General features: G+C 41.4%; 1 protein-coding gene across 4 annotated transcripts in view; it reads left to right on the top strand.

Annotated features, from left to right (window-relative positions):
• The first annotated feature begins 2,011 nt into the window (after window positions 1–2,011).
• The window catches only part of LRP6 (LDL receptor related protein 6), a 122,238-nt gene continuing 97,331 nt past the window's right edge, over window positions 2,012–26,918 (top strand). For 2 of the 4 annotated variants that reach the window (XM_032105811.1, XM_032105810.1), the window contains exons 1-2: window positions 2,012–2,377; window positions 16,723–17,116. In XM_032105811.1, the coding sequence (XP_031961702.1) occupies window positions 2,323–2,377; window positions 16,723–17,116 (449 nt within the window). In that variant the 5' untranslated portion in view covers window positions 2,012–2,322. The remainder of the gene's footprint in view (window positions 2,378–16,722; window positions 17,117–26,918) is intronic. The other 2 variants (XM_032105814.1, XM_032105812.1) reach the window with 1 other exon arrangement.

Genomic DNA, 26,918 nt, shown 5'->3' with positions numbered 1-26,918 from the left:
CCAGAGTGTTTCCAGCAGAAACAGAAAAGATGTGAGAGGGAATAGCATGTGGAGAAATAGGTTTTTGTGATGCAGGGGTGCAGGCTTGAGGTTTTCCTTAGTTGTGCACTGTATGATTAAGATACAAAGAATTCATTACGGATCTGCCATACTTCTCAACAGGTTAATGACAGATCATGCAACACTACAAGTATGGAAAAAGTATAAGGAAACACTATGAGGGGAAAAAAACCCCAAACCCCAAATCAACCACAACCTCATTTTCCTTTTTGATTCCAATTAAACAGTGAAAATGAATATAAAAGTGTGCTCCTTTTGCCTGCTGCTGCAAAATCTATTGGTGACAAACAAGGGTTGGATGCAGGTTCTCTCTTCTCCAGGGTACCGTTTTGTATGGCAAGTCCTCCCATCCATTATCCATGTGGATCTTGCTCAAGTTTGCCGATCCTCCCAACTTGAAAGCACAGTAACAGAGGAAGTTACTTCACCCAGCAGACAGTCAAGGACAAAATTTTGTAGTGTAGACCTGGCCTTAGGCAGATATTGCTGTTGAGCTGAATTGTTTACACTTTCAAAATCTTTTTTTGCAACCTTGAAGGTTGGAAACATACTTCATTTAAAAAAACCCCTCTATTTTCTTCTATTTTTTAATTTTTTCTGCAGTAAAAGCTGAGTCTGATAATATCACATGACACCAGGAGCCCTTTAGAATCAGCCTACAATACCCAGGCCTTTAATCTGGCCCAGATGTTATCTCCTACCATAATAACAAGAAAAGCTATGAAAATATATGTTGAACAGCTACGAAGGTAAAAGTTAAATGTTTCTCTGAGTTTCTAATAATCCTGAAAATAATACCGATTTTGGAATGTAAGTACCTCAAATGTTGCTCTAAGATGTTCTGCTTCATATCATTATTCTACTCACCAGCTGTCACATTCTGTGAGGGAGGGAGAACGTGCTGTAGACGTTTAGACTTAATGAAAACGTTTAGACGTGTTGAAATCATGAAGTAGATTTTCTAATCTAGAGGAAATGCGAGAAAGCTGCATTTTATATTGTTTATTAGGAATGAACAAAGAGAGTAAGGAGGGAAGTTTTTTTTCAGTTGAGGGTGTATTACAAAATCTTAACTTTTTTAGCCTTTTCAGAAAGAAAAGGGTATGTTTACTTGAATGCAAGAGGGGGAAAAGACTAAGTTATGTTTAAACACAGCACACTACCCACTCATATCATTGATAACACTGCTCTAAGCAGCACAAACCCAGCCCACCACTTTTAGTTTAGCAAGGGGGACAATAACGCACAGCACCCCCAAAAGCGCTGGGAAATAAATCACGCATCATTACATCAGCCGGGCAGCAATTCCTGCTGATAAGGGACGCCTGCTCCCTCTGCTCTGGGGAAGGCCGGGATTTATGGCTCTTCAGTCTGCACTCTGGAGGGACGGACCGTAACTTCATTTTGCCACACGGCCTGCCTGCCGCCCGGGCGATGCTCTGGCGTTACAGCCCGTTCCGGGAGCGGGATCGGGATCGGGATCGGGATCGGGATCGGGATCGGGATCGGGATCGGAGCCTTTGTGCTGCCGCTCGGACGCCGCCGCAGCTCTGTGGCAGAAAGTAGTCCCGTCCTCACGGGCCAGGGCCGAACCGCATCGCAGGCGGCGGAGGGGGCGAGGGGAGGCAAAGTAGTCCCGCTGGAATGCGGCCGCCCCCCACCTCGCCCCGTCCCTGTGCTCCGGGAGTGCCGTAAGCCCGCTCTCCCTCCGTCCCTCGGGGAGCACCGCCGGGCCGCGGTCCCCGCGGGGTTCTGCCCGGCTGCGAGGCTGCCGAGGGTGTGCGCGATCCCGCCCGGGAGAGGGGAGCTGCGCGCCCCCGCCCCTCCGCTCCGGCCCTCCCCGACGGGAGCGGTGCCGGGGGCGGGCGCTGCGCCGGGAGCCGGCCGGGCACGGCGCGGGAGGAGGAGGAGAAGGAAGAGGAGGAGGAGGAGAAGGAGGAGGAGGAGGACTGTATCCCTGCGCCTGTACGCGCCCGGCGGAGGCGGAGGGGTGGATGGGGGAAGGACCGCGGCGGTCGCGGTGAGGCGGCGGCAGCAGCAGCAGCAGCCGGCATGGAGGGCAGCGCCCGCTCCCGCGGCGGCACGCCGGGGCCGGTGGCCTGCTAGGGACCGGCGAGAGGGGATCTCCGCGGCCTCCCTTCCCCGCCTCCCGTCCCCCGCTTCCCCGCCGCCTCCCCCGCCCGCCTGGAAGCATGAACTGGCAGCGGAGGTGCTGCTCCCCGCCGCCGCCTCCCCGCCGGTGAGAGCGAGGAGGGAGGGAAGATGGGGGCCGTCCTGCGCAGCCTACTCGCCTGCAGTTTTTGTTCCCTGATGCGAGGTGAGCGGGGCGGACGGCGGCGGGAGGGGCAGGGGGAAAGTTGCCGGGTTGGTGGCGAGGGGCCATGTTTGGGCGTGCGGGAGGGGAGCGGCGAGGCCTGGCTGCCGGCGGGGCGCGGGGCCCGGCGCGGGGGCAGCGCTCCCTCCTTCGCTCCCGGTCGCTGCCGCCCCCCGGCTCCTGAGCAACTTCCCGAACCGCTCCGGGAGCAGCCCGCCCTGCCAGCGGCCACCGGCCGCGTCCCGAGCCGCCCCATTGTTGTTTTCAAGTTTCTTTCTTTCTTTTTCTTTTTTTTTTAAAGGATCCCTCTAAACCATCGCACGCTCCCCCCGTGTCTCTCTGCACCCCCAGCAGTCCGTGGGCGCCGGCGGCTGTGGGGCAGAGCTCGGCCCCGCCGATGTCAGGCTGGTACCGCTGTGCCCATCGCCGGGCTGGTCGCGTTCTCCCCCGAGGTTCCATCCTGCGGGGTGCGGGGGGAGCGCGGAGCCCCGCGTGCTCGGCGTCTGGGAGCGGGGAGTGCCCGGGAACCGGGGCTGCACCGACCCTCTCCTCGCAGCGAATGCTCAGCTCTCAGCTGGGCTGGTGCTGCGCGGGGACTTGAGAGAAGTTTGTGTTTCTCTGGTGAACCATCACGGATGTTCATACAGCTTTAAATGAGCAGTCGAGTGCTTTACGAGGGGATGTCATTTAAAGTAGCTGAGAATTTTGATTCTGTTTCCCGGCTCCAACAAAATTTCTTGTCTTGCAGGGCACAATCTGAAAGAAAACAGCTTTTTTTTTTTTTTTATATGCTGTAAACCTAACTACAGTAACTGTTTCTTGGTGTTTAGTCTTTCTGGGAAGAAATCGCCTGTTTGCATACATAATCTCGCTGTTTACTTGATTTTGACTTTTTTCATACTAGATGGGCAAGAGATTAAATGCTAGCAATTAATCAACCACTTTTTTATTTAGAGGATTCATCCCCACTAGAGCGTTTCGATGAAAGTTAGACTAAAGGTGGTGTAGGTTGAAGTAACTGCTCGGTCTCCAGTTGCTCAGTAATCTGGAAAACAAAGATTTTCATCTCATCCATAGCCTTTTTTTTTTTACCCTGTGCATCTGTTTGCCATATTGTATCCTGTTTGCAGAGATACAAATATACTTATTTAAATGGCATGTGTAACTTTTCATACTTAGGTTGTGGCAGTTAAACCCCAATTTTCAAAAGTTAAATAGGCTCTGGAGTACAGGGAGAAACTATTTCCTGATTAGTTTATTTTAATAAGTAACAATCATACCCATTCTTAATATACCATGTGTTTGGCTTTAATTTGATGTTCAGTCTAGTTCAAATGACAGCAACAGAAATAGCTGTTGTATGTGATGTCACATAATATTGTTACAGTAATTTCTTCAAATTAATCTCAAAATAGTGGCATGTGCTTTTGCAAATTTTTGTATACTTCGTGCTTAATGGGACACTTTGAAGAAGCATTCAGTTTATAAATCATATTACTGTCATTTCTTTTCTGATCTCTCACCTCTGCCTATTGCCAAGGACATTTATATCCGAACAGCGTTTCTGTTTCTTCTGTGTTCATGGTGCCCTGCTGTTTGATTGCCTAGCTGAAGTTGTAATCCTGTGTTTGTGACACGATAGTAATTTTCCTACTGGCTAATTGTTACTTTAGATAGAGATAAACAGCAGGAACAGCTGAACCGTGAAGAAACAAAAATAGAGTTTAATGCATACATTTTAGGGATACATTAGGGATAATAAACGGCATCTATGCAAGTAGAGTAGGTTCGAGTAAAATGGGTTGAGTTCAGAAGAGGTGTCAGCAGTTCCTTAATGAAGCAGAGGCAGTGCCAGCATGAGTATGAATAAGCTTATACATGAAGGTGGAGTTGAAGTTAGGAAGTTCACTATTTGGTTTGTGAATTTGGTGCTGTAGAGGATGCCAAGCCGACAGTGCTGGAGACAGAAACTCAGCAAATGTAATAGTGTGTGTTTGTGGATTGCAGCATCCTCTCTGCTTCCTGAATCAGCCTCCCTGTTCTCGTAGAAAAGGCAAATGGACAAAGGTTTGCGACAACTGAACTATTAGTCTGAAGAAACTGTGGTAGACTTGCTTGCCAATCTGTAAAGGAATAAAATCGATACCCTGGAAATGCATAAGGACTTGAAGAAGTATGAGGCTGTTACTGGCTAGAAATGGATACACAGGGCAAGGCACCTGTCTCAAAAATCATCCCAGGACTACGATAAACCAGATCCTACTGATGTTTCCAGGGCAAGTGTTTGAATTTCTAAGAGACAGGAGGTTCCCATCATGACAGCTTGCTGTGGAGGTTCTGTGATTTGGGCTTGGGGTTTTTTTTAATGTTATGACTGCTGGAAGAAAGATGTCACTGGTCTCTGTTCTCTCCTCTTGGCCCATGGTTTGATTTGGGGGATCGGACTTTCCCCTCTCTGACCAACCGTGCTTCTTGAAGCTGCTCCCTGAGGGTACTTCCAGAGGAGTGGAGTTAGAGCTGCTCCATGGCAGCTTTGAGGTGTTTTTCAGGACAGCTGTGAAACCAATCAGAAAGATAATTGTTAGGTAACTGACAGCTGCAAAGAGGCAAAAGCAGTGTCATCACATCTGTCAGGGTGCTGCAGATAACTGTGAGACTGAGGTTTCAACTTTTTAAAAAGTGATAAGAGTTCTTCCACCAGTGTTCATGGCTTGCTTTCTTCCTGAAATAGCTCTCCAGTCAGCATGCAATTGCTGTTTTGTTTTGGCTTTAAATCCTGATCATGCAGACAATGCATAAAACTCTTCCTTGAATAGGAATCTTATAAAGGGTGTTTGTGCAAACTTACTGAATGTTGCAGACCTCTGTGTTTAGGGTCAGATAGTAAAGAAGTGAAAATGCCTTTTTGGTAAGGGATATTTTAAAACTATGCTTCTCTAGAGTTCAGAAGAGAGTTCGTTTTAATCCATTATTATTGTTTTAATACTGTTACTGTTTTAATTGGTTTTAATCCATTGTTTCTGTTTTCATAAACAGATCCTTGCTTTTTTGTGGTTTTTTTTAGATAGATCCGTTTGCATGTTTTTTAGAAGAGTTTAATGTTTGAAACTTTGCTCAGCTGTGGTGTGTTTGAAACTTTGCTAAACTTTACTGACTGGTGGTGTGTACACATATTTTTCTACTAGAAGTCAGAGAAGGGGGTAGGGAATAGGTTTTCACTCCTGAAGCACTCAGGTTGAAGTGTGGCATTTCCAGCTAGAGCTATGTTTTTGCAATCAGTTGAAGGATCTCTTCACCTAGAGTCTGTACAATGCTATGACAATAAGACTTGGAAGTACTTTTTTTTTTTTTTTTTAAATAATCATGGTCTATTTCTTCACTCAAACTTGAATCAACCATTTTCTAGTCATGTGTCTTCATTGTATGATTCCTTAGAAATCAGTGTGCCCTTGTCTGCCATGATTTCCAATGCATTTTCCTCTTTCATCTTTTCATAGATTAGTCTAAAATTAGTGCGATCTAAGGTGTTCCAAATTCCACTGTTAATTTAATAATTCTTTCAATTGAATCTCTGTGATATAGTTTATTTGTTATCAGATTGCTTTAGCTTTTATTTAAAACTGAAAAATTAGGACTTAAAAAGATTGATGGCAATTTTTGCTATGTCTTGGAGGTAAGGTAAAGTAGCATTTTTGACAAGAAGATATAGGGAAGTTCTGGTCAGAGGTATAGGCAGGTAAAGGACTTCCTGTATCCTTCAGCGTGAGTTGTATGAAGATACTCAGGTGGAAAGCTTTGTACTTGTTTCATAGCAATACTGGTTAGAGGGGCATGAACTGTATTCATGTTTCCTTTTTCCCTAGTGAATTGCTTCAATCTGCAATCCAGGAGTTCTAGGTAAGGAATTTGGCTACAAGCTGTAGAATATGTAGAACGGTTTTGTTTTGTTCCCCCCCCCCCGGAAGATAGGTCAGGATTGGGCATATCGGAACCTTTTAAGATCTGTCTTTGGGAGCTGAAGAAATCCAGTTCCTTTGGACATCTGTAATCCACCTTTATGATGATGTCGCATTTCAAAAATGCCAGCTTCAAAAATATCTGCTGCAGTGCATGTAATATGGGATTTACTTTTTAGTTTAAACCAACTAGAGTGAAGATATCTTTTCTTCCTTCTGAGGGAGTGGGCTAGGGGAGGAAAACAGGGAGAAACAGGTCTCAGTTTCTGATCTGTCACCATTCATCTCCTCTGGCAGTCAGTCTGCAGACTTAAATACTATATTCTTTGTCCCCAACATATTTAACCTCATTAACTTCCTATGAAATGCTAAATACTTAGGTTGCTTTGCTGGTGGCATCTTCAAAAGAGTGCAGTTCCTTGTGCTGTAGGGAGGGGTCCATGTTGCTGTTGCATGGCACCCGAAATGCAGTTGGAACTGAAGCTTTGTTGCATGCTCCTGCTTCTGGCTGGGCAGGTGGCTCTGCTGTGTCTGGGAGTGTGCTCAGCTCCTTCTCCAGTTCTCCTGCTGGGAGCCCTCATGTTTCAGCTGACTCACCTGAAAGCTTTGGGTAGAATTTAGGTTGATAAGGAATTTCCCTCAGATGGACTTGTACCAGTAAGTGGTGTAAGTTGCTTTGAGAGATGTGGAGGGGGATGCAGCTGCCCTGCGGACTTCAGGGATGGTCTTCTGTTCATGCTCACAGTTGGCGTTCCCCACTTAAAACTGAGCCCTCAGGTTTTAAACGCTGTGGCTCACCAAGGGTGACTGTTGGTGTGTGCACAGGAGGTTTGGGATGAGCAGGCAGCCAGTACTTCCGCTTAGGTGCCGAGCACTTGGTAGTGATGACTCTTCTAAATTGTAATTGCTGTTCAGTGAGTGACGTACATGCTCTCCTAATAATCTTTAGTTTTTCAGCTTACACGTCAGGTGTGGCTTCAGAGTATGTACCACTTGCAGAGTTACAGAATACACAGTGCTCTAAACAAAGAGGCTGTGTCATTCTTTTGTGGTAATTGTCCAAGGCCTGGATCTTTAATGGATTGTACACAAATGCTGGGTATTGACTCCCTAAATATTAAGCAACCTTTTCCAATTGATATATTCGCCAGGCAAGCTGACATAGAGAGCCTTCATTAAACTCTCTAGATATCGTTGTAGTCTATAAATATTTATGTCAGGACATTCACAGTGTGAAAGGCTTGCTATTTGCTCCACATGGACAAACTTAGAACACAGTGCTTGCATTTGCGAGTAGAAATGATCTTGTTGTCATTTCTGCTTTTTGATATGTTCTCTGGTGAAATGGTTATGAAAATAGGGTGAGGTTTTTGTCTCATTATTATCTTGCTACAGACCTTTTTGTTTTCCATGTAGTTGGCAGAGTTCCCCACCAATTTTGAAATGGAGTCAAACATACCAGTCTATGAATGGGACGGGAATACTGTTAATACCTTTGTCTGTAATACCTTATTCTTAATATACTTTTAAGAAATTAACCAGTCAAAGTCTAGGTTAAAAGAAGCAATGCTTTAGTTAGTAATACTTTGTTTCCTTAGCAAAATGTTATAAACTACTTGGAGAAAGAAGCATATCAGTTTAAAAGATGGAATGCTTTTTGAGCTTCAGTATTTATATGGACAGAACAATAAGGAAATGTTTTTAATATAAACAGACATGGAAAATGGCAACATTCATACAGATTTTTTTAGTATCTTGTTTCAGGATCACATTACCTAAGTAGAATTACTCCCTTGTGATATAATCAATGTGGCAATAATGGGATTATAGTTTTAATTCTGTTTATGAGGGCCATGTGTGAGCTCTTGATGTCAGATTTGAAAAGTAATCATATTTGAGATGGAGAATTTTAATCAACTAGCTATATGATTTTGCTTAAGCAAAAATTGTTTGTTTTCTTCTCTATGATACCTTTATATTTTCCCCCTTTTTCCTCCTCTGTCTTCCCAGTCCGTTGCCAGAGGAAAAATATAGTTTGTATGTAGCATGCTGGGGTTTTTTAACTGTTTGTGCCTCTAGAACTCCTTAATAGCAAAGATTCTCCTCTGTCCATTGTCAGAGAGTTCAGGTTTCTAGAAAGTAGATGATATGTTTGCTGGAATTCTGGAAGTTAAGGGTGTGTGGAAAGCACCAGAAATTTAAGGTGTCATAGAATTTCAAACTTTGTTACCTTAGTTGTTCTGTCAAAGCAAGGAATAAAACTCCTGCTTATACTCATAGTATTAGTGTTAATTGAAATATTAACACTTCAGAAATCCAAGAATCCTCTTGTCCACACACAGATTAATTGAAAGGAATATTAAGAAGAATAGAGGAGTAGGAATTTGTAGACCTTGTAGTGACTCTCATTATGTCAATTTAGAAAGTGCAGTGATGTTCTTATAACAACTCAGAAACTTAACTGAAGCTCAACAGTTACCCTTTACCCTGTAGGTAATGGCAAAATGAGTAAGTAAGATAATTCCAAGTTTGGTGGTTTTGTTTTTGTGGGTTTATTTGTTTTTCTTTTGGATTTCCAGAAATGAGCCCCATTCAGTATGAAAAAGACAAGATCATTCACCTTGTCAGGGGGATCCTGCATATATCTGTGTGTATCTGTTGTTTTCTGGGGTGCTTTCGGGTTGTTTTTTTTTTTTTCTCATGTGTCATTACATCTAATGTAAGCCTGTTGAACATTTGACATTAATAGTGCTGTGATATTAAAAGTATGAGAGTTAAAAGTATGCTACAACAGGTTTTTTTCACGAAATAAAAATTAAATGTCCAATAATTCTCAAAATTACTGAAGTATGTGCACATCTTTCCTTACCCATTAAAAACAGTCCTTGACTGTCCATTTGAACTGGGGTCTTTTGTGCTAAATTCTATGTTCCTGCTTTACAGCAACTTCCTGATAGTGCTTAAAAAATCTAAAGTAACAAAAACCCCCAGCCTCAAAACAGAATAAATAAGCTGTTTTGTTTGATTTGGTTTTTACCTGGTGAAACAAACTGACACACTTCAAGAAATATTTTTTGAGTATCTTTTAGACTGGCATGCAACCTTGGATAAATTGTTGGAAAAGTCATCTGAGAGTAGTTCAGTGCCTGTGAACTTCTTGTCATTGTGGAGAAAGGCCTTGTTTGTTGGAAGCGTGCTGCTGTTGAGGATGTGATTTTTTTGATCCATGTGGAGCTAAAAGCAGTTGGGATAAGACCCCATGGCTGGGGCTGTTCCCATGTGCTTGGGTTATGCTCCAGCAAAGGAGGTGAGTGAACTGGTAGGATTGACTGGGAGTAACATTCCCAGGCCATTCTCGACTGGATGTGCACCCTCAAACATGTGCTGTCTAGACTGGAGCACATCATGAACTGCAGTTGCCCCAGAGCAGCAACAAACCTTTGGGCATTCCCACCTCAACTTGCCAGGGTGTACAAGGTGTACCTTGCGCCCTTTAGCGCTCCTTGGCTTTGGGAAATGGGCTCCTGCCGTCACAGCACCACAGTGTTGTGACTGGGTGCTCTCCCTTGGTGGAGGGACACAGCTTTCAACAGCTTCCTGAGGAATATGACTGAGGCTTTTGGTTTGTTTTCTCATTGTTAGAAGTGCTGTAGGAAAAGGTGATGGCAGAAGGTGTGAAGGGTAGTGTTTTGTTTCAGTGTGATCTGGTTGTCTTCCCTGTCATCACAGTGCTTAGATTGCAAAATACCATCCCTATTCAGATGTGGGACTCTAATTGGTAGAGCCAAACAAGACTTCTTTTCTGCAGGAGTAGAGGTGCTTGCTAACTAACTTTTTCATTAAGTAGATCGTGTCAATTTAAACATGGGTGTTGCTGGTAGAACTGGGGAAGTATTGCCAATGTATATGGAACTGGTATGACTTCATCTGCAGCACTATGTGTTATTCTGACAACTGTTTGAGAAGCTGGAAGAGTGTTGAAGGAGGATTATGAGGACACCTGAGAAAATGAGATGTATAATGTTGAAGTTCTGCAGACATTAATGTGGATCACAGAAGTACTTTATTACACATCCCTGAGGAGCCTTCCTGCTTTCCAGAGCCTGCAGTTGGCCCTGGAAAGTGCCAGGTCACCTTTATTTTGCTGCTGCTCTGTAAGCAGAACGGTAATGGAAGAAGGTGGTAGTGTTTTGTGGCCATGCAGCTGCAAGCAGATGCCTGACCAGGGAGCATTGGCTCTCTGCTCATCCTGTTGTCAGCCAGGTAGATTCAGAATATAAAGTTGGAAAAATGTCAGAGCTAAAGTGCTGTATTCCAACCCCATGAGAGTACAATCAAAAGAACTTCAGAACAGGGGAGTCCATGTTACAGAAAGGTGGACAAAAGATCTGTGTGAGTGTGCTACCTAGCCCTGGGAAGAGCCATGCTCTGGTAATCCTGCTATAAAGCTTTGTTGCCAGCAGGATGATTTAGCAGGTGATGCCTGCTATTTAGAAAGTTCTTTTGCCTGTCATATGCTGGGACTTCATGGTGTACTTCAGTCATGTGTGCTTTTGCTGTAATCTGGCAGGTCTGTTGGCTTTCTATGGCTGGACCTTTTTTTTTTTCCCTCCTCTCATTCTCATGTCTCCATCCTTCTATATCTTTAGTAAGGTAATTTTTGTCCCCTGTATTTATTTAGCAGGCTAAAGGATGACTTACTGCCTTTGTACCAGCTAGTCCTGCAGGGTGTCTTGGTCTCTACAGCTAGTATCTGGCCAAAAGCCTGAAAACAGTAAAGCTTAGTGCAGAATCCAAATGCTGTTGTTGCCTAGCTTGGTGTCTTTGCTGTTGCACTGATATGACTACACATCTCCTTCACTGGCCTGCTGCTCCTGTGACCTTTTGAGTTACCGTCTGAACAGCCCTTGCATGGCTTCAGCTTGAGGAATATACTTCAGGTTAGCTGAAAAGAGGAGAAAAGGTCCTTTCTGCCAAGTTTGGGCTGCCTCATGCTTGTTTACTAAATTCCTGCTTGCCTGCTGTGTCCTACAAGTATGTTTGTGAGAATAAGGAGGTTCAGAGAGAAGTGTTCACAGTAAAAGAGGTATGGTGGGCACTAGAAAGTCAGTTTTTTAAAAAATGTATGGAATTGTGTATTGCACGGAAAAAATTGAGAAAGTGCTGTGACAGAGAACTTGGTGCAAAATCCTGGCCTGTTGCTTCCTGTGCTTAAAACTCTTATGTATTTCCTGGTGATATTGTTGTTTGCTTGAAAATATAAACCCTCTCTGTATAAGTTTCTTGAGGCTGGCTCCCTGCTATTTGGAAAAGTTAATGTTAATTTTCAAGTTGTCTCTCTTCTTACTTGAGTCTCCCAGGCTTTATTTCCAATGCTACCTCAACCTTTTCATTCTTGCTTCTCCAAATTGAGCAGCAAAACTCAAACATTTGCAGAAAATAAATAGACAGAATTTCTTCTAAGCATGAGCAGTGATGAAAAAATTTGAAACCCAGGGAGTGAAGGGCCAGTCCTCATAACTGACTGCTCCAGAATCCTTGTGCCAGTCCCGAAACTTTTCCCTACATTCTTGTGTTGGTTCTCTGGGGGACGTCTTGGGGATGATTATTGTATTACATACAAGGAGTTTTGTGTATTGAATGGTTTTAAGGAGGTTGCAATTAATGTTCTTTGCTGGTTATCTACGTCTGTTTCTCTTCTTTTCCTTCTCTTGTGAGCTGAATGTGAGTGCATGTCATTCTGTCAAGGCATTTGGAATCCTTACTGTGCCTCATCCAGGTCAGCATGTATTTATTTGGTACATCTCGTCACTGTGTCTCCTCTTTTCTCCAGTCCTCATGTTTGCTGTCCTCATAGCAGTGTGCTTGGCAGTACCAATTCACTTTAGATGCTCAGTTCTTCAGCAAGACTTTTAAAAGATGGGGAGTATTCCCGTCCCAACTCAAGGACATCATCTTTCAGTATGACAATCCATGGGGTTTCTTACCAGTGACTTCTACATGGATATTTCTTTCCACAATGTCAGCAGTTGCTTAGTGGTTTCCACACTACGATTCTGTGGCAGATTGCCACATCTTGTCAGTGGCCACCTCTGCTCTGAGTCCTATTCCTTAACTGGAGGTTCATGAGGAACTGGTTCACTAATTAGTCAAAGCTGATGCAGTCCCTCTTTTCCCTGGTGTGCTAGCGCTTATATTGGTTTGATTTTTGGTGTGAACTGATTCTGGACGATGCCTGGCTAAAAATTGCTTTTTGGCAGGTGGTGGGGAGAGCTTGGTAGCCTTCTGCTGGTTTAGCTCCCTGCATTGTCTCGCCGTGGCACGGGATGAGTGCTCAAGCTAAGGCAAAAGAGGGGTCGGGAACTGACAGCTGGAAGTGAAGCTGGGGAGAGAGGAGATAGCTGCAGTCGCATCTTGAGCAGATCCAGCAGGCTGCCAGTGAAGGGGGGAGATCTGCTCCCCCTTGCAGCTCCCTGCTGCTCGCCTTATGTCGGCTTTGGAGTTTGCTGGACCACTTCTTGAGTTGATTCAACTTGCTGCCCCAGTCAAACTTTTTGCTGATGTAGTGATTTGAATCAGCTTGGAGAGGGGCCCTTAACTAAGGGAGGGGTTAGAACAGCATCACTGGGGCTTGGGAGTGAGAAAAAAGGATTTGGGGGGAATGAGACTGTGCTAATTGCTTTAGCCAGGCTAAACTCCATGTCAGTGAAAGAGAATGAGCATGTCGAAGGTAACGCTGACCTCACCTCATGGCACCCAGAGCTGTCCTGGATCACTGAAGGTAGAAAGGAGAAAGTGGGAATTTGTGGAAAAGGCCACTGGACTAGTTAAAGAAAAGCATGACAAATTCTGACAGCTTAAAGTTGCCACTTAAACACCAAAAATATTAAAAAACCTTTTTAGCTGGTAAAGTGCTTGTTTTATGTTGGTTCATCACTCTGCATCCTGTGGGCAGCAGCAGTTTTATGCCTGTAACAGATGCTCACAAGTCAGATGTACAAAGCAAGAGTTGAGTAAAAAAGTGTAAGGGAAACCAGACTTGAGTGTCTTGGTGATTAGCAACTTTCAGTAAGAGAGACAGGAGTTGCAGCCAAGAGAAATACGTGGTGTAAGAACTGGAGTTTGGCAATGGGAAGAAGGATGCTGGTAGAATTCTGGTTGTAAAAGTAAGACAAAAAAAGACAATGTCTGGACTTTAATACTGCATGTGGTAAACTTAGGAACATTGGAGTTAAGAAAGTTATATGCTGAGTGACCACTACTGGCAGGAGTTTCTTACGATGTAAATTATTTTTGCTGCTGTTGAAATGTGTTAAACTTGAGCTTTTGTAACTTTTGTGTTCTTTAAGGAAACAGTTGTTCCTGCTGGTGGGTACAAAAAAAATCCCTTATTTTATAGCTAAGCATAGTTTTTACTCTGTATTGGGTACTTTTATTAGAAGAATGACCTGCATGTAGACCTCTCAGGTGACAGAGGACATGGAAATATTCACTACTGTTTCTGTTTTTGATTTCCAGGATAGGTGTTCGAAAATATGTGCTTCTCTTTGATGTACTGTAGTTTGTTGCAGTTACAATGTATTTTATTATGATCTCTATAGAAAGAGAAATAAAAACATGTAGAGTTCAGCTTCTTAAAAAAAAATCTGAATTGTGTCTTTTTGCCCCATTATAACTTAAATTGCCAAATAGTTGCCCAGCTTTGAAAGGAGATGCTCTTGGACTTCTTCCCAGGTTATTAGTATAGTTCATAACTTCATTATTCAAGAAAGCCATCTTTTCAGTGTCTTGTGCTTTTGAATTTGGGACAGGGTGAGATCTTCTGGCACAATTTTGCTCTTGGCACTGCTGCCTTAGTGAAGTAAATGCAGAGATGATACTAGGTACTAATGCTGCCAACTTCAGTTACTGGGTTTTATAGCACATTGAAGCCTTCGTGTTTTCTGGGAAGGGCTGGAGGCAGTGGGGGAACAAACCTGGTTTTTATTATTTTGGTGATGCAGGCTTCATTCCTGAATGTTGCAACAAATTGGAAAGCTTAACGTCCTCATCTGCCAGCCCTTTGGAATGTGTTACAAGTTGTGGCTTTGAATCAATCTGCATGAAGCTACACATCCTAAGTGTAGCTGTGTTTCTCCTGAGTTGTCATTCAGCTAAGCTGTCTCGTTGATGCAAAGGTTGTCTGCAGTTCTTGCCCAGCCTGTCTGAGCTCTGAGTTGAGCAGGGAGCAAGTAACCTCTGCAGCGTGGCTGTGTTAGGCTCAGCAGCGCCTTCAGGCCTGGTTGATCACCTGGTGTTCCAGTTCAGTGCATGCTGTGTGCATGGGTGCTCTGTGTTGCACATAATAATGGAGCTTGTACTCACTGGTGTGTGGATTTACTTTTTTCCAAATGCTGGGCATGCTGTCTTACTAGAGAAGGCTGTGCCAGTTGGCTGCACACTCTCCTGTGTGCACTAGATGACACTGAGCTGGCTGTTAACTAGATTTTTCAGGTTACAGTTGTAGGCAGGCTTTAAAAAGTAGAGGGTTTTATTATATTACAATTTTGTACACCTTGCAGTTTACTGAATACTTTTTTTTCCTGAAATGTGGTCATCATAAGCAATCTGCCCTTCAAGAAAATGTACTGAATTAATTTTAAATCGTAGGGGGTGGGAAATTATGCAAGGAAGGGAAGGAGATAGGTAATAATAAATTCTTTATATAAAGATTCTCCATCTAATTTTAAAAAGTCTAGCCCTTCTCCATGGGAAGATAATCTCTAAACTTGAATGGTTTTTTCCACAATAAAAAGTTGCTTTCTGAAGAAGGGAATACAAATACAAATTTGGTATTATTAAAACAAACAAAGTTTCACCCCTCCCTTGTTCTATCTGAAGTTTATCATAAATCAAGTTACATTCAGTGTTTTAAATTCAGGATGACAGTCTAAGCAATTTAGTTTTCTTAAAAACCAACAAAACTCCCCTCACCCCAAAACATACATGGCAGAACTCATTTAATTGCAGGTAGATGAAGGAACTTTCTTAGTTCTTTGAGCTTCTGCCAATTCACATGTGACAGTGTTTTTGAGAAATTGTTTTGCAATAAGATAGTGAGGGGAGTAGTCTGATCTTGGACACCAGCTTTTGAATTTACTGGAGTCTGTTAGTATTTCTAGTTTCATTGTGAGTTTGGCATACAGGGAACTGTACCTCTTATGGCAGTGTGGCCCTTGACATTACTGAGCCATGCACATCTTTGGCTATGTAAATTTTGCCCTTTTGGTTAGGATATTCATCCTGCTGCAAATTTGAAGTGCCCACCTACGCTAAGGAAGAAATCTGCAAGACCCCTGTGAAATTTGTGTGGTGACAGGTAAAGAAGCATTTACGGATCTAAATGCCCATGTACAGCACCGGTGCTACAGTTTCTGTGTAAAATGCAGGGAAAGGTAGAAATGTTTTCTGATAGTGGATTTAAAAGGATGTCATTGTCTGCCTTATACAAATGTAGTGTTTTTCTGAACCTTTTGTTGAAGTAGGAATAAGGCTGGAATTTTCATAATGCTATATACAGCTTGTAGTTAAGGACAATTAAGCAGGCATACTACATTTAAGCAGCTGTCTTTTTTTCATGGTTACTACTTTACATTAGTCATCTTATGTGTTGTTATGAAAAATATACAGACTGTGCAAACTGACAGAGTAAGCAAATAAAGCATATAAAATAAAAGCTTTGTGTTAAAGAACTAAGCAGGAATGGTAGAGCTGAGTTTGAAAGAACTGTGTTGTCCATTCCTGTAGGTTTATGTTTCTCCCTACGTCCTCCCTACCTTCAGCACTCTAAACCAACATTTGCCTCATGCTGTGCAATGAATTTAGTATTTTTATGTACTATATGTAAAATGTCTGAGATATATAATTTCAGGGAGTATTGACATGCAGGTGGCTTTGATAGCTTGATGTGAATTATGCTTTTATAGAAGACGGGTGTATATTACTAAATTCTGTAAAGAAAAATAATCCTTGCTCAGGTGAGCCAGCACTGACTACTTAGAAAACTGTTTTACCCTTGCCTTTCTGATCCTTCTCTACAGAGCAGTGTCATTTGGGCACTTCAAACCTCCATTTTCTTTGTTCTCTCCCTTCTTCTTTAATGTTATTTTAATAATGCACAGCCCAGAATAGCAAGCTGCCCATTACGAAGGCTTGTAACCAAGTTGAAAAGCTTTGAGTCAGTGCTTTTTAGTCAAACTTCAAAATGTCTCCCCAGTATTTCTTTTTTTTAAAAAGATACTCTTAAATCAGTAGCTACTGATGGCCTGATGCACCATCAGTACAAGTTATACTTGATATGAGTGATGTTAACACATCTGTCTGTGTGTCCCCCCGTTTCTGTCCCATGTGCAGCTGCCCCGTTGCTGCTGTATGCGAACCGCCGGGATCTGCGGCTGGTGGACGCTGCCCATGGCAAGGAGAACGCTACGGTGATCGTGGGGGGCCTGGAGGACGCGGCCGCCGTGGACTTCGTGTTCCTCAAGGGCTTGATTTACTGGAGTGATGTCAGCGAGGAAGCCATCAAACGGACAGAGTTCAATAAATCCGGGAGTGTACAAAACGTGGTCGTTTCTGGACTTCTGTCGCCCGATGGGCTGGCCTGTGACTGGCTGGGGGAGAAGTTGTACTGGACAGATTCGGAAACAAATCGGATTGAGGTTTCTAACTTAGATGGGTCACTGAGGAAAGTTTTGTTTTGGCAAGAATTGGATCAACCCAGAGCAATCGCCTTGGATCCTGCAAGAGGGTAAGTCTTTTTAAAAACAGTTGCAAATACCAAAGCTTGTACTATTTCTCATTTGTTGAATGATTTCAAGTGCTGTCGTCAAAGTTATCCTAAGCCATTTTGCATCATTTGTTTCTCTTTCTACTGGTATGATCTGCAAACTTCTGAAATCCATTCATGTTGGTTTGTCAATAATCCGGAATCATCAGACTTTAAAAAACAGTTCTAGAAACTTAGTTTGGCTATAGTGCAGAAGATTAGCAGAAGCAGAAGTTCTAACCTTAAACCTAATACAATCTGCTTTGCTCAAAAGGCTGTCAGCTGCCTGTGGACAGACTTGTGCCTCTCTCAAATGTCAAGAAATGAAATTTTTTGGAGCTTTATTCATTGTTGATATTCATGCTTTTTTGAAGAATCTGAAGAAATGGGAGAAGTCAACATACTGTATTAATAACAACTTGAGATGTATTTTGAAGCTTAATCAGAAAATTTACAAGAGAGGCTCCTTTCCCCACCCTTGGGGGAACTCCTGTTTTAAAAAATGTCGTGTTTTTGTCTGAGCTCCTTCTAGAACTTGAGGTTTTCTCAGCTCTCATTTGAGTCCCTGGATGTGGCTCGTTCTGTTCTGTTCTTGGAACAAAGCAGTGTTTGCCAACAATGGAAAATTCAGTAGAGTTTTGGCGATGTTACGTAAATGACTGGCTTGAGGTTACCCCACGGGCAGTCATCTGTGACAAAGTAGTTGGGACAGCCAAAGTGGAATATTAATATTAATGAAATGTCCTTGATGCTGTGTAACCTTTTGAAAATATTTTATATCTGTAGTATAAAATTTATTTTTACTAGCTTTTCCTTGCACAAACAAGAAAGTTCATCTATTGTACTGCCATTTCCCATATGTTTTTCAGCCAACTCTCTTTCGGGAGGGAGAAATCAGTGGCTTGTTTCTTTGAAAAGATGAGGGTTGTTTTGCTGCTTGCCACTTCTTTGCATTACAGTTTTTTTGTTTGGCTTTTTTCCTCCAAAAGAGGAAAATCTCTGCAAAACATGGCTTCTTTCCTGAACTTCATAGAAATACCATATCTTGAATATTTTCTTCTACAATTTCAGTAGTCCTTTGACAATTTATAAACAGAAAATACGTTTATTTTCTAGTACATATATTTCAAGCTTTAGAAATAACAAAAGGATGGATGTGTGCTTTTCCTGTGTATTTGCAACTTGTAAACTGGAGCCAATGACAGTGTTAGTTCTATTTCATTATATTCTAGAACTGTTTAAGAGTATAAGGAAAGTGTAATGTTCATGTCTTTTCTACCCACCATCCCAAAAGTGAGAGAAAAAGGAAGGAAAAACACAGTGGCTTTGATTTGGCTTGTAACCAGAGAGACTGAGGTTCTTGCTGGTGAGGAGTAAAGCTGTTGTGAAGCCAGTTGGTCTTTTTTTAGAACAGTATTTGTTTTTTCTGAATGTGCACAGTAATATGCTCAGCAACCCCAAGTCGATGTTTGCATACCCTTTACTCTTTCCTAATACTTTACACTAAGAGGAAAATACAAGAAGAAAAATGAAATAGATCAAAAGTAAGGCAAACCTGTTAGTTTTTCCATACTGATGATTTGTTAAAGCAGTAGGAGTAAACATACTTCAATATGCTGAAATTTAAAACAACTCAAGCAAAAAAAAGCAAACACCAAGCCCCCTTCCCCAATCCAAACAAAACCCCTCTAACCAAAACAAAAAAAGCTTTCCAACAACTGTAATTTAAGGACAGAATATTTTCTTTCTTCTGAATTTTTGAATAGGTCACTTTCTAAGTTGTTATATGAAGGGTATGTTTTAGGAAAGGAATACAGCACTATATCCATTTTCTGGTTTACCATATTGTAGTTGCAAAAATTGCAGTTCTCATATGCAGTTTTATAACAGAAAACCTTTTGGCTTTTAATAAATCTGGTTACATTTCAGAAGAGCCTTCAAAGCTTGAAATATAGGTGGAAGAGTGACATGAACACAGAGATGTAAATTTAAAAAGATAAATAATTCTCCAAACTGTTATTGTATGCATGCTGCTTTCACCAGTATTTACATTTTTTTAGCCTTGTAATTGTCTTTTGGTTTCAAGATGTTGCCTGGCAAATAGTTGTAGGAGTAAGCCATAAAAAATTCTAAGAGTAGTTAATAAAATCTGAAACCTGGAAAAGCAAACCCCGTTATTTTCCTGCAGTCTAATCCACCTCCTATTATGCTCAGACGATGTTTGTCTCACATACAATTTTATAAACTTGCAATTCATGGAAAGAAATGATTTAGCAGCAAAACTTACACTAAGGTTGTCTTTAACAATAAGTTCAGTTTTTCATCAGAGTTAAATTGTGAAAAATAGTTGATCTAAAGTAGCATGCATCAAGTATTTAATGAAAAAGCTGATTTAAGTCCCAAACTACTAGTCCTTTCTGGGGTTGCATGTATATTTATTAAATGTATCTGTCTTGCTGAAAACATGAGAATGCCTACTTGGAAATGAAATGCTAACCGTATAAACTAGCAGAGATACATAGTGATGAATAATGCATTTTCTTGGAAGTGTCCCACCTAGTGAAATTTAGTAAAAATGAAATGTTTCACCAGTGCTCTGGTCTTTCTCACAACCTGCTGCTGTGGGATACTCCAGGGTTGTGAAGGTCGCTGCTCGGTGCTGCTGTGATGCTTTGGAGGAGCGTGATTGGGCTCTTTCAGAGCAGTTACAGAAACGTTTGAGACGTTAAAGAATAAGTGCTTTGAGTAACCTTTACTTCACTGCCAAAACCATCAGGTGATTTGTGCGTGAGGTTCTATGTGTAACTGAGATACTGGAGTAGAAATTAGACTTGGTTCCCATGTCTGTTACCAGTAATAAGAAATGCAATAGGTTTACTAATGGAAAATATTTGGTAACTGAGGCACAGCAGCCAAGTCTGATTTTTTTTTTTTTTTTTTCCCCCCCTTACTGTAGGAAGGCATTAAAATCTGAAACATCTATATTCTTCTTACTGGCCATCTCTGTACATTCTGAGGTTTGAGCTTCTCATTGCTCGTGTTCGTACATTATGACTTACTTGTTTCAATTGTCTTGATACTCAATAAAATACTGTGTGTGCAGCAGGAGAGAGAAGGGCCCCAGATGAAGGTGAGGGGAATGGGGTGTTTGTTCAGCCTTCTTTTGAAGTCAGCTGGCAGGTTTCAGGAAGGCTTCTTGGTCCTATCCATCCTTTCTGGAACTGCTTATTCCTGACTGGTGTTAAACATGAAGCCCTTCTTAGTAAGATCTGCAGCTGGGGATAACACTGCCAGTTTAATGGTGACTTTTTGCCAGGAGAAGACCACTTGTTAGATCACCAAGTGCAGGAGAGCACTCTATTTAAGAACAGCTCACGTGAAAGTTGAACAAGTGGAAAAGAGATCTTTCTGCTTCAGCACTCAAGGTGAAAAAAAAAGGCATATGCAGATTCTTAAGCAAGTACTGCTTTAAAGTGCAGTATTGTATATTTGTATTGCTGTTTTCTTGTGGTGTTGGGGGTTTTTTGTTGTTGGGGGGTTGGTATGTTTGTTTATTTTTGTTTTTTAATTTGTACAGCCCCTTTGTCCTCATGGTAAAGACTTCATTATCATAGTTACAATTCCCCAAAAATTACCCTGTAGACAACTTGATCAGCTTTCTTCATAAGGAGCACTATCAGAACGGAACTGGCTTTTCTCACTTCCACATGTATTGTTCACCACAAAGGGAATTTTAAGTGCCTGCTAGAAGTGGTGACTAATTGCTTGCTTTTCAGGACGTGTTTTAAATCAAGTGACTATATAGAGTTACCTTAATTGTTAAGGTCTTGTAAAACTTTTGGGTTGTAAAGGGTTTTGGTTAATGAACGGAATTAGAATACAAAGAGCTACAACACTTTTTATGGCAGCTGAAATTGATTTCTGGATGAAGTACTTTGAATGTTGGGGAAGATCTTCAGGTTTAATGGGTACCCCTCCCCCAGCAGAGTTTCGTTTTTTTCATGCAAAATTTTGCAGGGAGCACATACTTTTTATAGACCTACTTCTTTTGGTTTTTTGAAAGTTGGAAACAGGTGTCTGAGCATGTCAAGCACAGAAGCAACTGTAGAACATGCCTTACATCTGCACATGGTAATGAAAGATTTGTGGGAAGTGGTGGTACTTTCACTGAGTGGTAGGTGTTATACAACAGAATAAGGAAAGGGAAATGGAGAGTTCTAATAACAGTTACAGTACCTTTGATTTTGGGGAAAAAACATTTCAAAAATGAAAAAAAATCAGAATTTCTCTGTAAATTCACTTCTACAGTATATTTTTGTTTGCAGGCAAGTTAACATTGCATAAGATGGCACTTTGGATGTAAATTCCCAAAATAATGCAAATAACTGAAGGCTTTGCTTCATACCTTCTCTTGCTTGATGCCACCTCTCCCTTGGGCAGGTTGTTTCTGACTGGAAATCTTTCTGCTGCTCTTCAGTTGACTGTAATGTTTCACAGGTGACAGATGAGTGCACTCAGCAGATTGTTTGCTGTAGAGCCTGGCTGTGTACTAAGCAGGTAATTTTGAGGTTTTATGGGTGACATGTAGGCAAGTGATACGAAATCTGCAGACTCCGGTGACTATGGCACAGAGATTTATAAGGTGTATTTAATCTTTCTTCACCTAAGGAGGCTCTGTTGATCAGATGATGTTGATGGTTGCAAATACATCGCTAAATTCAGGTAATAGCTAGGATATTAAACAAACCACAAGGTATTTTTTGGTTGCTTAAATATTGCAACAGTATTGCAGAGGTTGTCCTGATGAAACTGCATCAGGAGTGGCCTACCTTGCCTCTTGGGGCTGCATGTAACTCTGGGAAGATCTAAAATGCAGCTCTGCTGTCACTCATAGCTGGGTGATCCTTGCACAGGCACTGCTGGGTGGCATGAATCTCCAGGCATGGCCTTTCAAAGCAGAGAAGGTTGCCTAGGCCAGGATTATATTGTGTGATTCAAAACCCAACAGGGTGCAATGCTTCATCCTGCAAGAGCCTAGCGCAGCATCTGGAATGTCCTTGCCATCTCTGGCTCCAGAACTACTATAGCTCCCTTTGCCTCTCAAGTATAAGCTGTTTGGAATTTTGCTCTTGGTCCTATGTAGGCCTTTGTACTGGGAACAAGATCAGACACTATTCATTTACTGTACTCGCCTTGAATTTTAACTCTAGGGGGTTGTTTGTTTGTTTTTCTTTAGGGTTTTTTTTGTTTCATTTTAATCTCATTGACAGGCTGTTAATTTTCAAAGTTTCTCTTGCAAAACTTTGCAAAGTTTGTTTGAGATTGGTCATGTATGGTCTATATAATGCTAGTTTCTGGTCCAATGCTAGGATATTTCCATGTTGTTGGATAGATGCAGAAATTGTAAAGGTGTCATTTTATTGCACTGCTCAAAATGTTAGCTTCTTCCTCATCATCTCTTTTCTCCTCATGTGATGGAGAAGGTGAAGGAAGGTAACCAGAAACCCACATATTTAAAACAGAGTGAGGACTTGGAGAGGTGACCTCTCTTGTAAATCTTGCTGTGCTGGTTTTAGATGTTACTGCCACTGTCTGCCTGTCCTCACCCTGCTGCCAGAGGTTACCAGGAACTCGGAGGAACATGCTTGCTAATATATTTTCTTTATTTTGCAGGTGTTTTACCTAGTTTTCCCTTTGTGGGAGGAGATGGGAGAGATTTGGCTTGCTAGAAATCAAACTAGAGTGAACAGAATTGGTTAGTGCAGAACAAACATTCTTCTTAGAGACTTGTGTAGCAAAGTTGTAGACGCTTTTAGCTGTAGGCGGGTTTGAAAATAGTCTTACATCCCCACCTCCTTCTTTCAGTTCTTGGGCTGGAAAACAAGACTGTAGAGAGGATCAGTTGAGAGCTGTGCTTTTCCTCCTGCCAGCATTCCTGTGAATCAGTCACTAGCATCTTGCAGCGCTGTAGAGTTTGTCAGAACACTTAAGTTCTTTGGCTTTTTTTTCACTCTGTCTTCAGTTTCAGACTTGTTCTGGTGAGACATGTAAATATGGCATGCAACATGATGGTGTGTTGATAATTTAAGGTAACTTTCAAGAGTATGACTTGTCCTGTCCTTTAACAGGTCAGTGTTGCCGTGATAAAGGTGACAGGAATTAGTTAACTTTATGCAACTTGCTGTAAAGTATCCATGTATCAAAGTATACTTCAGATATTTGCATGCAGTGTTTATTTAATAAGTTAGAACTAAGTATTTAAAGTGAGGTAGTAATTTCTGGTCTGCATGAATAACGTCTGGTGGGCAGGCTTCTGTATCTGCATTTTCAGTCTCTACAATTATAACTTAGCATCCAAGTCTAGACTGTGAAGACCTGTTGTATTTTAAAAAAGAAAAATCATGATTTTAGACTTCTGTTATGCATGATGTTAATTAAAAAATATTTTTTCACACGCGTTTAAAAATGAAAATAGTCCTAAGACAACTTTTAATAACTTAACAGGAACTCGAAGGGACCATACTAATTTACAGCAGAGAGTTATAATCTGCTAAGGTGTTCATTCTATGTTCTTGCTTGAGAAGTCAAAATAGCATTGCTTGTTAAGGAAGCAGAGTGGCTTTAAAGGAATGTCCATGCAGTTTCTGGGGAAGAGGCCAGAGTGTAAAAAAAAAGCAAACTTACAAATAATCTTCCTCTCCCCCAAATATAACTTACAGGACTTGGCAGTGTTTGTCAGGAAATCATTACTTCAGAATCCATGACAGCTATTAAGACTTGTATCAGGGAGCTTGTGATTGCTCACTAAAACCATTGCAGCTGACTGAGCTTAATAATCACAAGGAATTGGTTTTATAATTCATCTTGGGGAAAGGTTTTGTTTGTAATCTCTTTACTATCTCAAGGCAGGGTATTACAGAGGGAATTTTTCCAGAAATGATGGTGAGCCTTGCAGACAGTGTGTATTAAGGCAGATCTGCACCAGAAGACAAAATTAGCCTTCACTGATTACAGCTCATTACAGCTCATTGTAAACTTTCTCTGTGCATCCTGCAACCATCTTCTTGCCTTTGTCAGTGAACTTCAGTGCTACAAATGCACTTTCTGCCATAAGATGAAATTGCACTCACAGTTCTGGCTGTGGTGTATCAGCCAACAGACCTGTACAGCTGACATTTGTAGCCAGGCAGACCCAGCCTGAGTCACAGTGGGTCCGAGGAGCATGGTGGTGTGTGGCCTTATCATGGAGTGCACAGATGGAAGAAATCTTAGATTTTCTTCACTTAAAATCAAGGTAGGGTTGTTTGGTTGTGGATTGGCTGTGTCCTCCATCCATGTTTTGGGGAGTTACTGAAGTGTGTCCATTTTAGAGTGTAAAGTTTGGTCCAAACTTAAGAAGAAAGGTTTTGGTCTGTTGTAGAAAATGGAGCAGAAAGTTGCCTTTGTTCCTCTAGAGGACGTTGATCATTGGATTCATGTTTTTGACCAAAAAAAAATTGATTTCCGGCTTATTTCTTAAAGAAACCGATAAATTCCTTTGCTAACACGATTTGAAACAGACTGATAATATTCTTTAAGTAAACTGTGGATTAAGTTTGTTTAAAAAATGAAAATCAGAGCACTCAGCTGTATGAAATTTCGACATGATTAACAAAGAAAAAAGTCTATAGAAGAACCATCTTTATTTGGCTGCATTCCTGGGAAAAAATAAGTCTATCCCTGTGGAGAATGAGTGTGTTTCAGTACTGCCTTTTCTGTAGAATGGTCAGATAAAATGTCACAGGATAATACATTGTCTGGAGGACATTGAGCAAATGCAGCTTTCACAGTGCAGCCAGTGAGAACGGAGGACATACTAGGGACAGATGCTGAGGTGGCCTAATAAAATACCTAAATAAGCATTTTGAGAACTCGTGTTGACCCTGTGACAGGAGCAGATTAGAGTTGGTTCACATTAGAAAGTGCCAGGGTTGTTAGGTGAGCCTATATCTGAACCAGTACTATTTTACCATTTCAGGGTCTGTGTATATATGTCCTGAAAATCAGCTGAGCAAAGCAAAAGTTACCACTTTGGATTTCTGCTTGACACTTGGAGAAAGAAACTACTCCTTTTAGCTCTTTGTTGCATAACCGTAGCCTAAGTTGTGAGTTTCTGGTCAGTCTGTTTCTTTCGTGGTAGATTCCACCTTCCAGCTTGTTTTTAAATCATCTGTCCCAGTTGCTGGTGTTCTGTGATGAAGAGAAGCAATAGGAAAAACCAGAGCCTTTTCAGTGGGAGCGGAGTCGATTCAGATGGGCCAGCGATGCGGTTCCACAGTATTGCTCTAGATTTTAAGCTGTGTACTTTAAATGCATATGTGTGGGTGAGAATGTATATGTAATATGTGTTTGTGGTGTCTGTGTCTCGTTAATTGTATCTCATACTTGAAACAGTCTAATTGTGTTGTACCTTAAAAGCTAAAATCCAAACAAACTGACAGAACATCTCCTTCTTGTCCCCCCAAAAAACCCCCAACCAAAAACCAAACACAAATAGCAAACCCCAAGTGCCCATAAATATGGAAACCTTTTTTCCCCTTGAACCGATGAGTAGAAATACAAAGAACAGTAACACATTTTCCTGGACCTTTATGGTTTAATTAGAATCCTTCTAATACCACTCTCCTAAAAAAAAAAAAAAAAGAAAGTCAGCATTCTGGGCCTCTCTCTTCCACCCTCCTCCTCCGCCTCCTTTCTTTCCCCAGGGTTGTTTAACACATACTTTACATTTTCATTTCTCATTTTCATTTCTAATGGGAACCGTGTCGTTTCTCACTTTTACATCTTAATTCCATGTTTCAGCATAAAGTATTAGTTGTATTAAGTTTTCTCTGTCACTTCAAGCAAGAAGTAGTAAAGATAGGAAATTATGCAGCTAAGAGCACTGTTAAGTCAAAGAGCTTTTTTCTAAATAAATCTATGTTAAGTATGAAATTTATTTTTCTTATTCAAAGGATAAGTAAGATCTCTGCTCTAGCACATTGTTTAAAAATTCCCTTAAAATTCAAGAAAGCTGTCTTGCAAATTAAGCTTCTTTTGCTGTGTATTGTAGCAAAGCATATAAATGTCTTCAATTCTCAAGTAGAAGATGATTCTTTTACTACAAACAATATGTTTGTCATAGAGTAAAACCATGCCTTATATCATGATCTAACCTCCAGGTTAAATTCTGGCAAACTTCCTCTTGTACTAAAAGATACTATTTTGATATTTCTATGATTTTTCAGCATGCATTTTTCTTGTATATACTAAAAAAATTTTTCTCTGTGAAGTACATGTTTAGATCTGGGTATAAGCCTGGTTAGCCTGGGTTAAAAATTAAGTCGGGGAGTGAAATTACTCAAGAGGCATATATGGTTTATAAAGTAGTGGGCTCTGGTAGGTCTTGAACTGTAAGAACATCCTGGAAGAACTTCCAGATGTGTAAAACAAAACCTGCCTATTTCTTACTATAAACTCTTGAAATGTGGTGGAGCTCGAGCAGTTGTTAACAGTCCAGAGCTGTCTGGTTTTATTGTCCCTGCTTATGTTGATAAACTGGTGCTTCACCTGATCATGAGATGTCACACAAATGTTCTGTTCAGGTTGTGCTGTAATTTTGCTGTTAAACAATTCGTTGTTTTATTGCAATAGGATGACACTCTGTTTTAATCAGTATTTTATAATGTGCTTACAGTGGCCAGCAGTGGTAGCTGGAGGTTCTGAGTGAGCATTTCTGTTGCCCTCTCTCTCCACATGTGTAAAA

Source organism: Corvus moneduloides, chromosome 4 (genome assembly GCF_009650955.1).
Source record: "Corvus moneduloides isolate bCorMon1 chromosome 4, bCorMon1.pri, whole genome shotgun sequence".
Classification (NCBI taxonomy): domain Eukaryota; kingdom Metazoa; phylum Chordata; class Aves; order Passeriformes; family Corvidae; genus Corvus; species Corvus moneduloides.
Note: the sequence above shows the minus strand (reverse complement) of the source record. Positions and strands in the feature narration are given on the sequence as shown.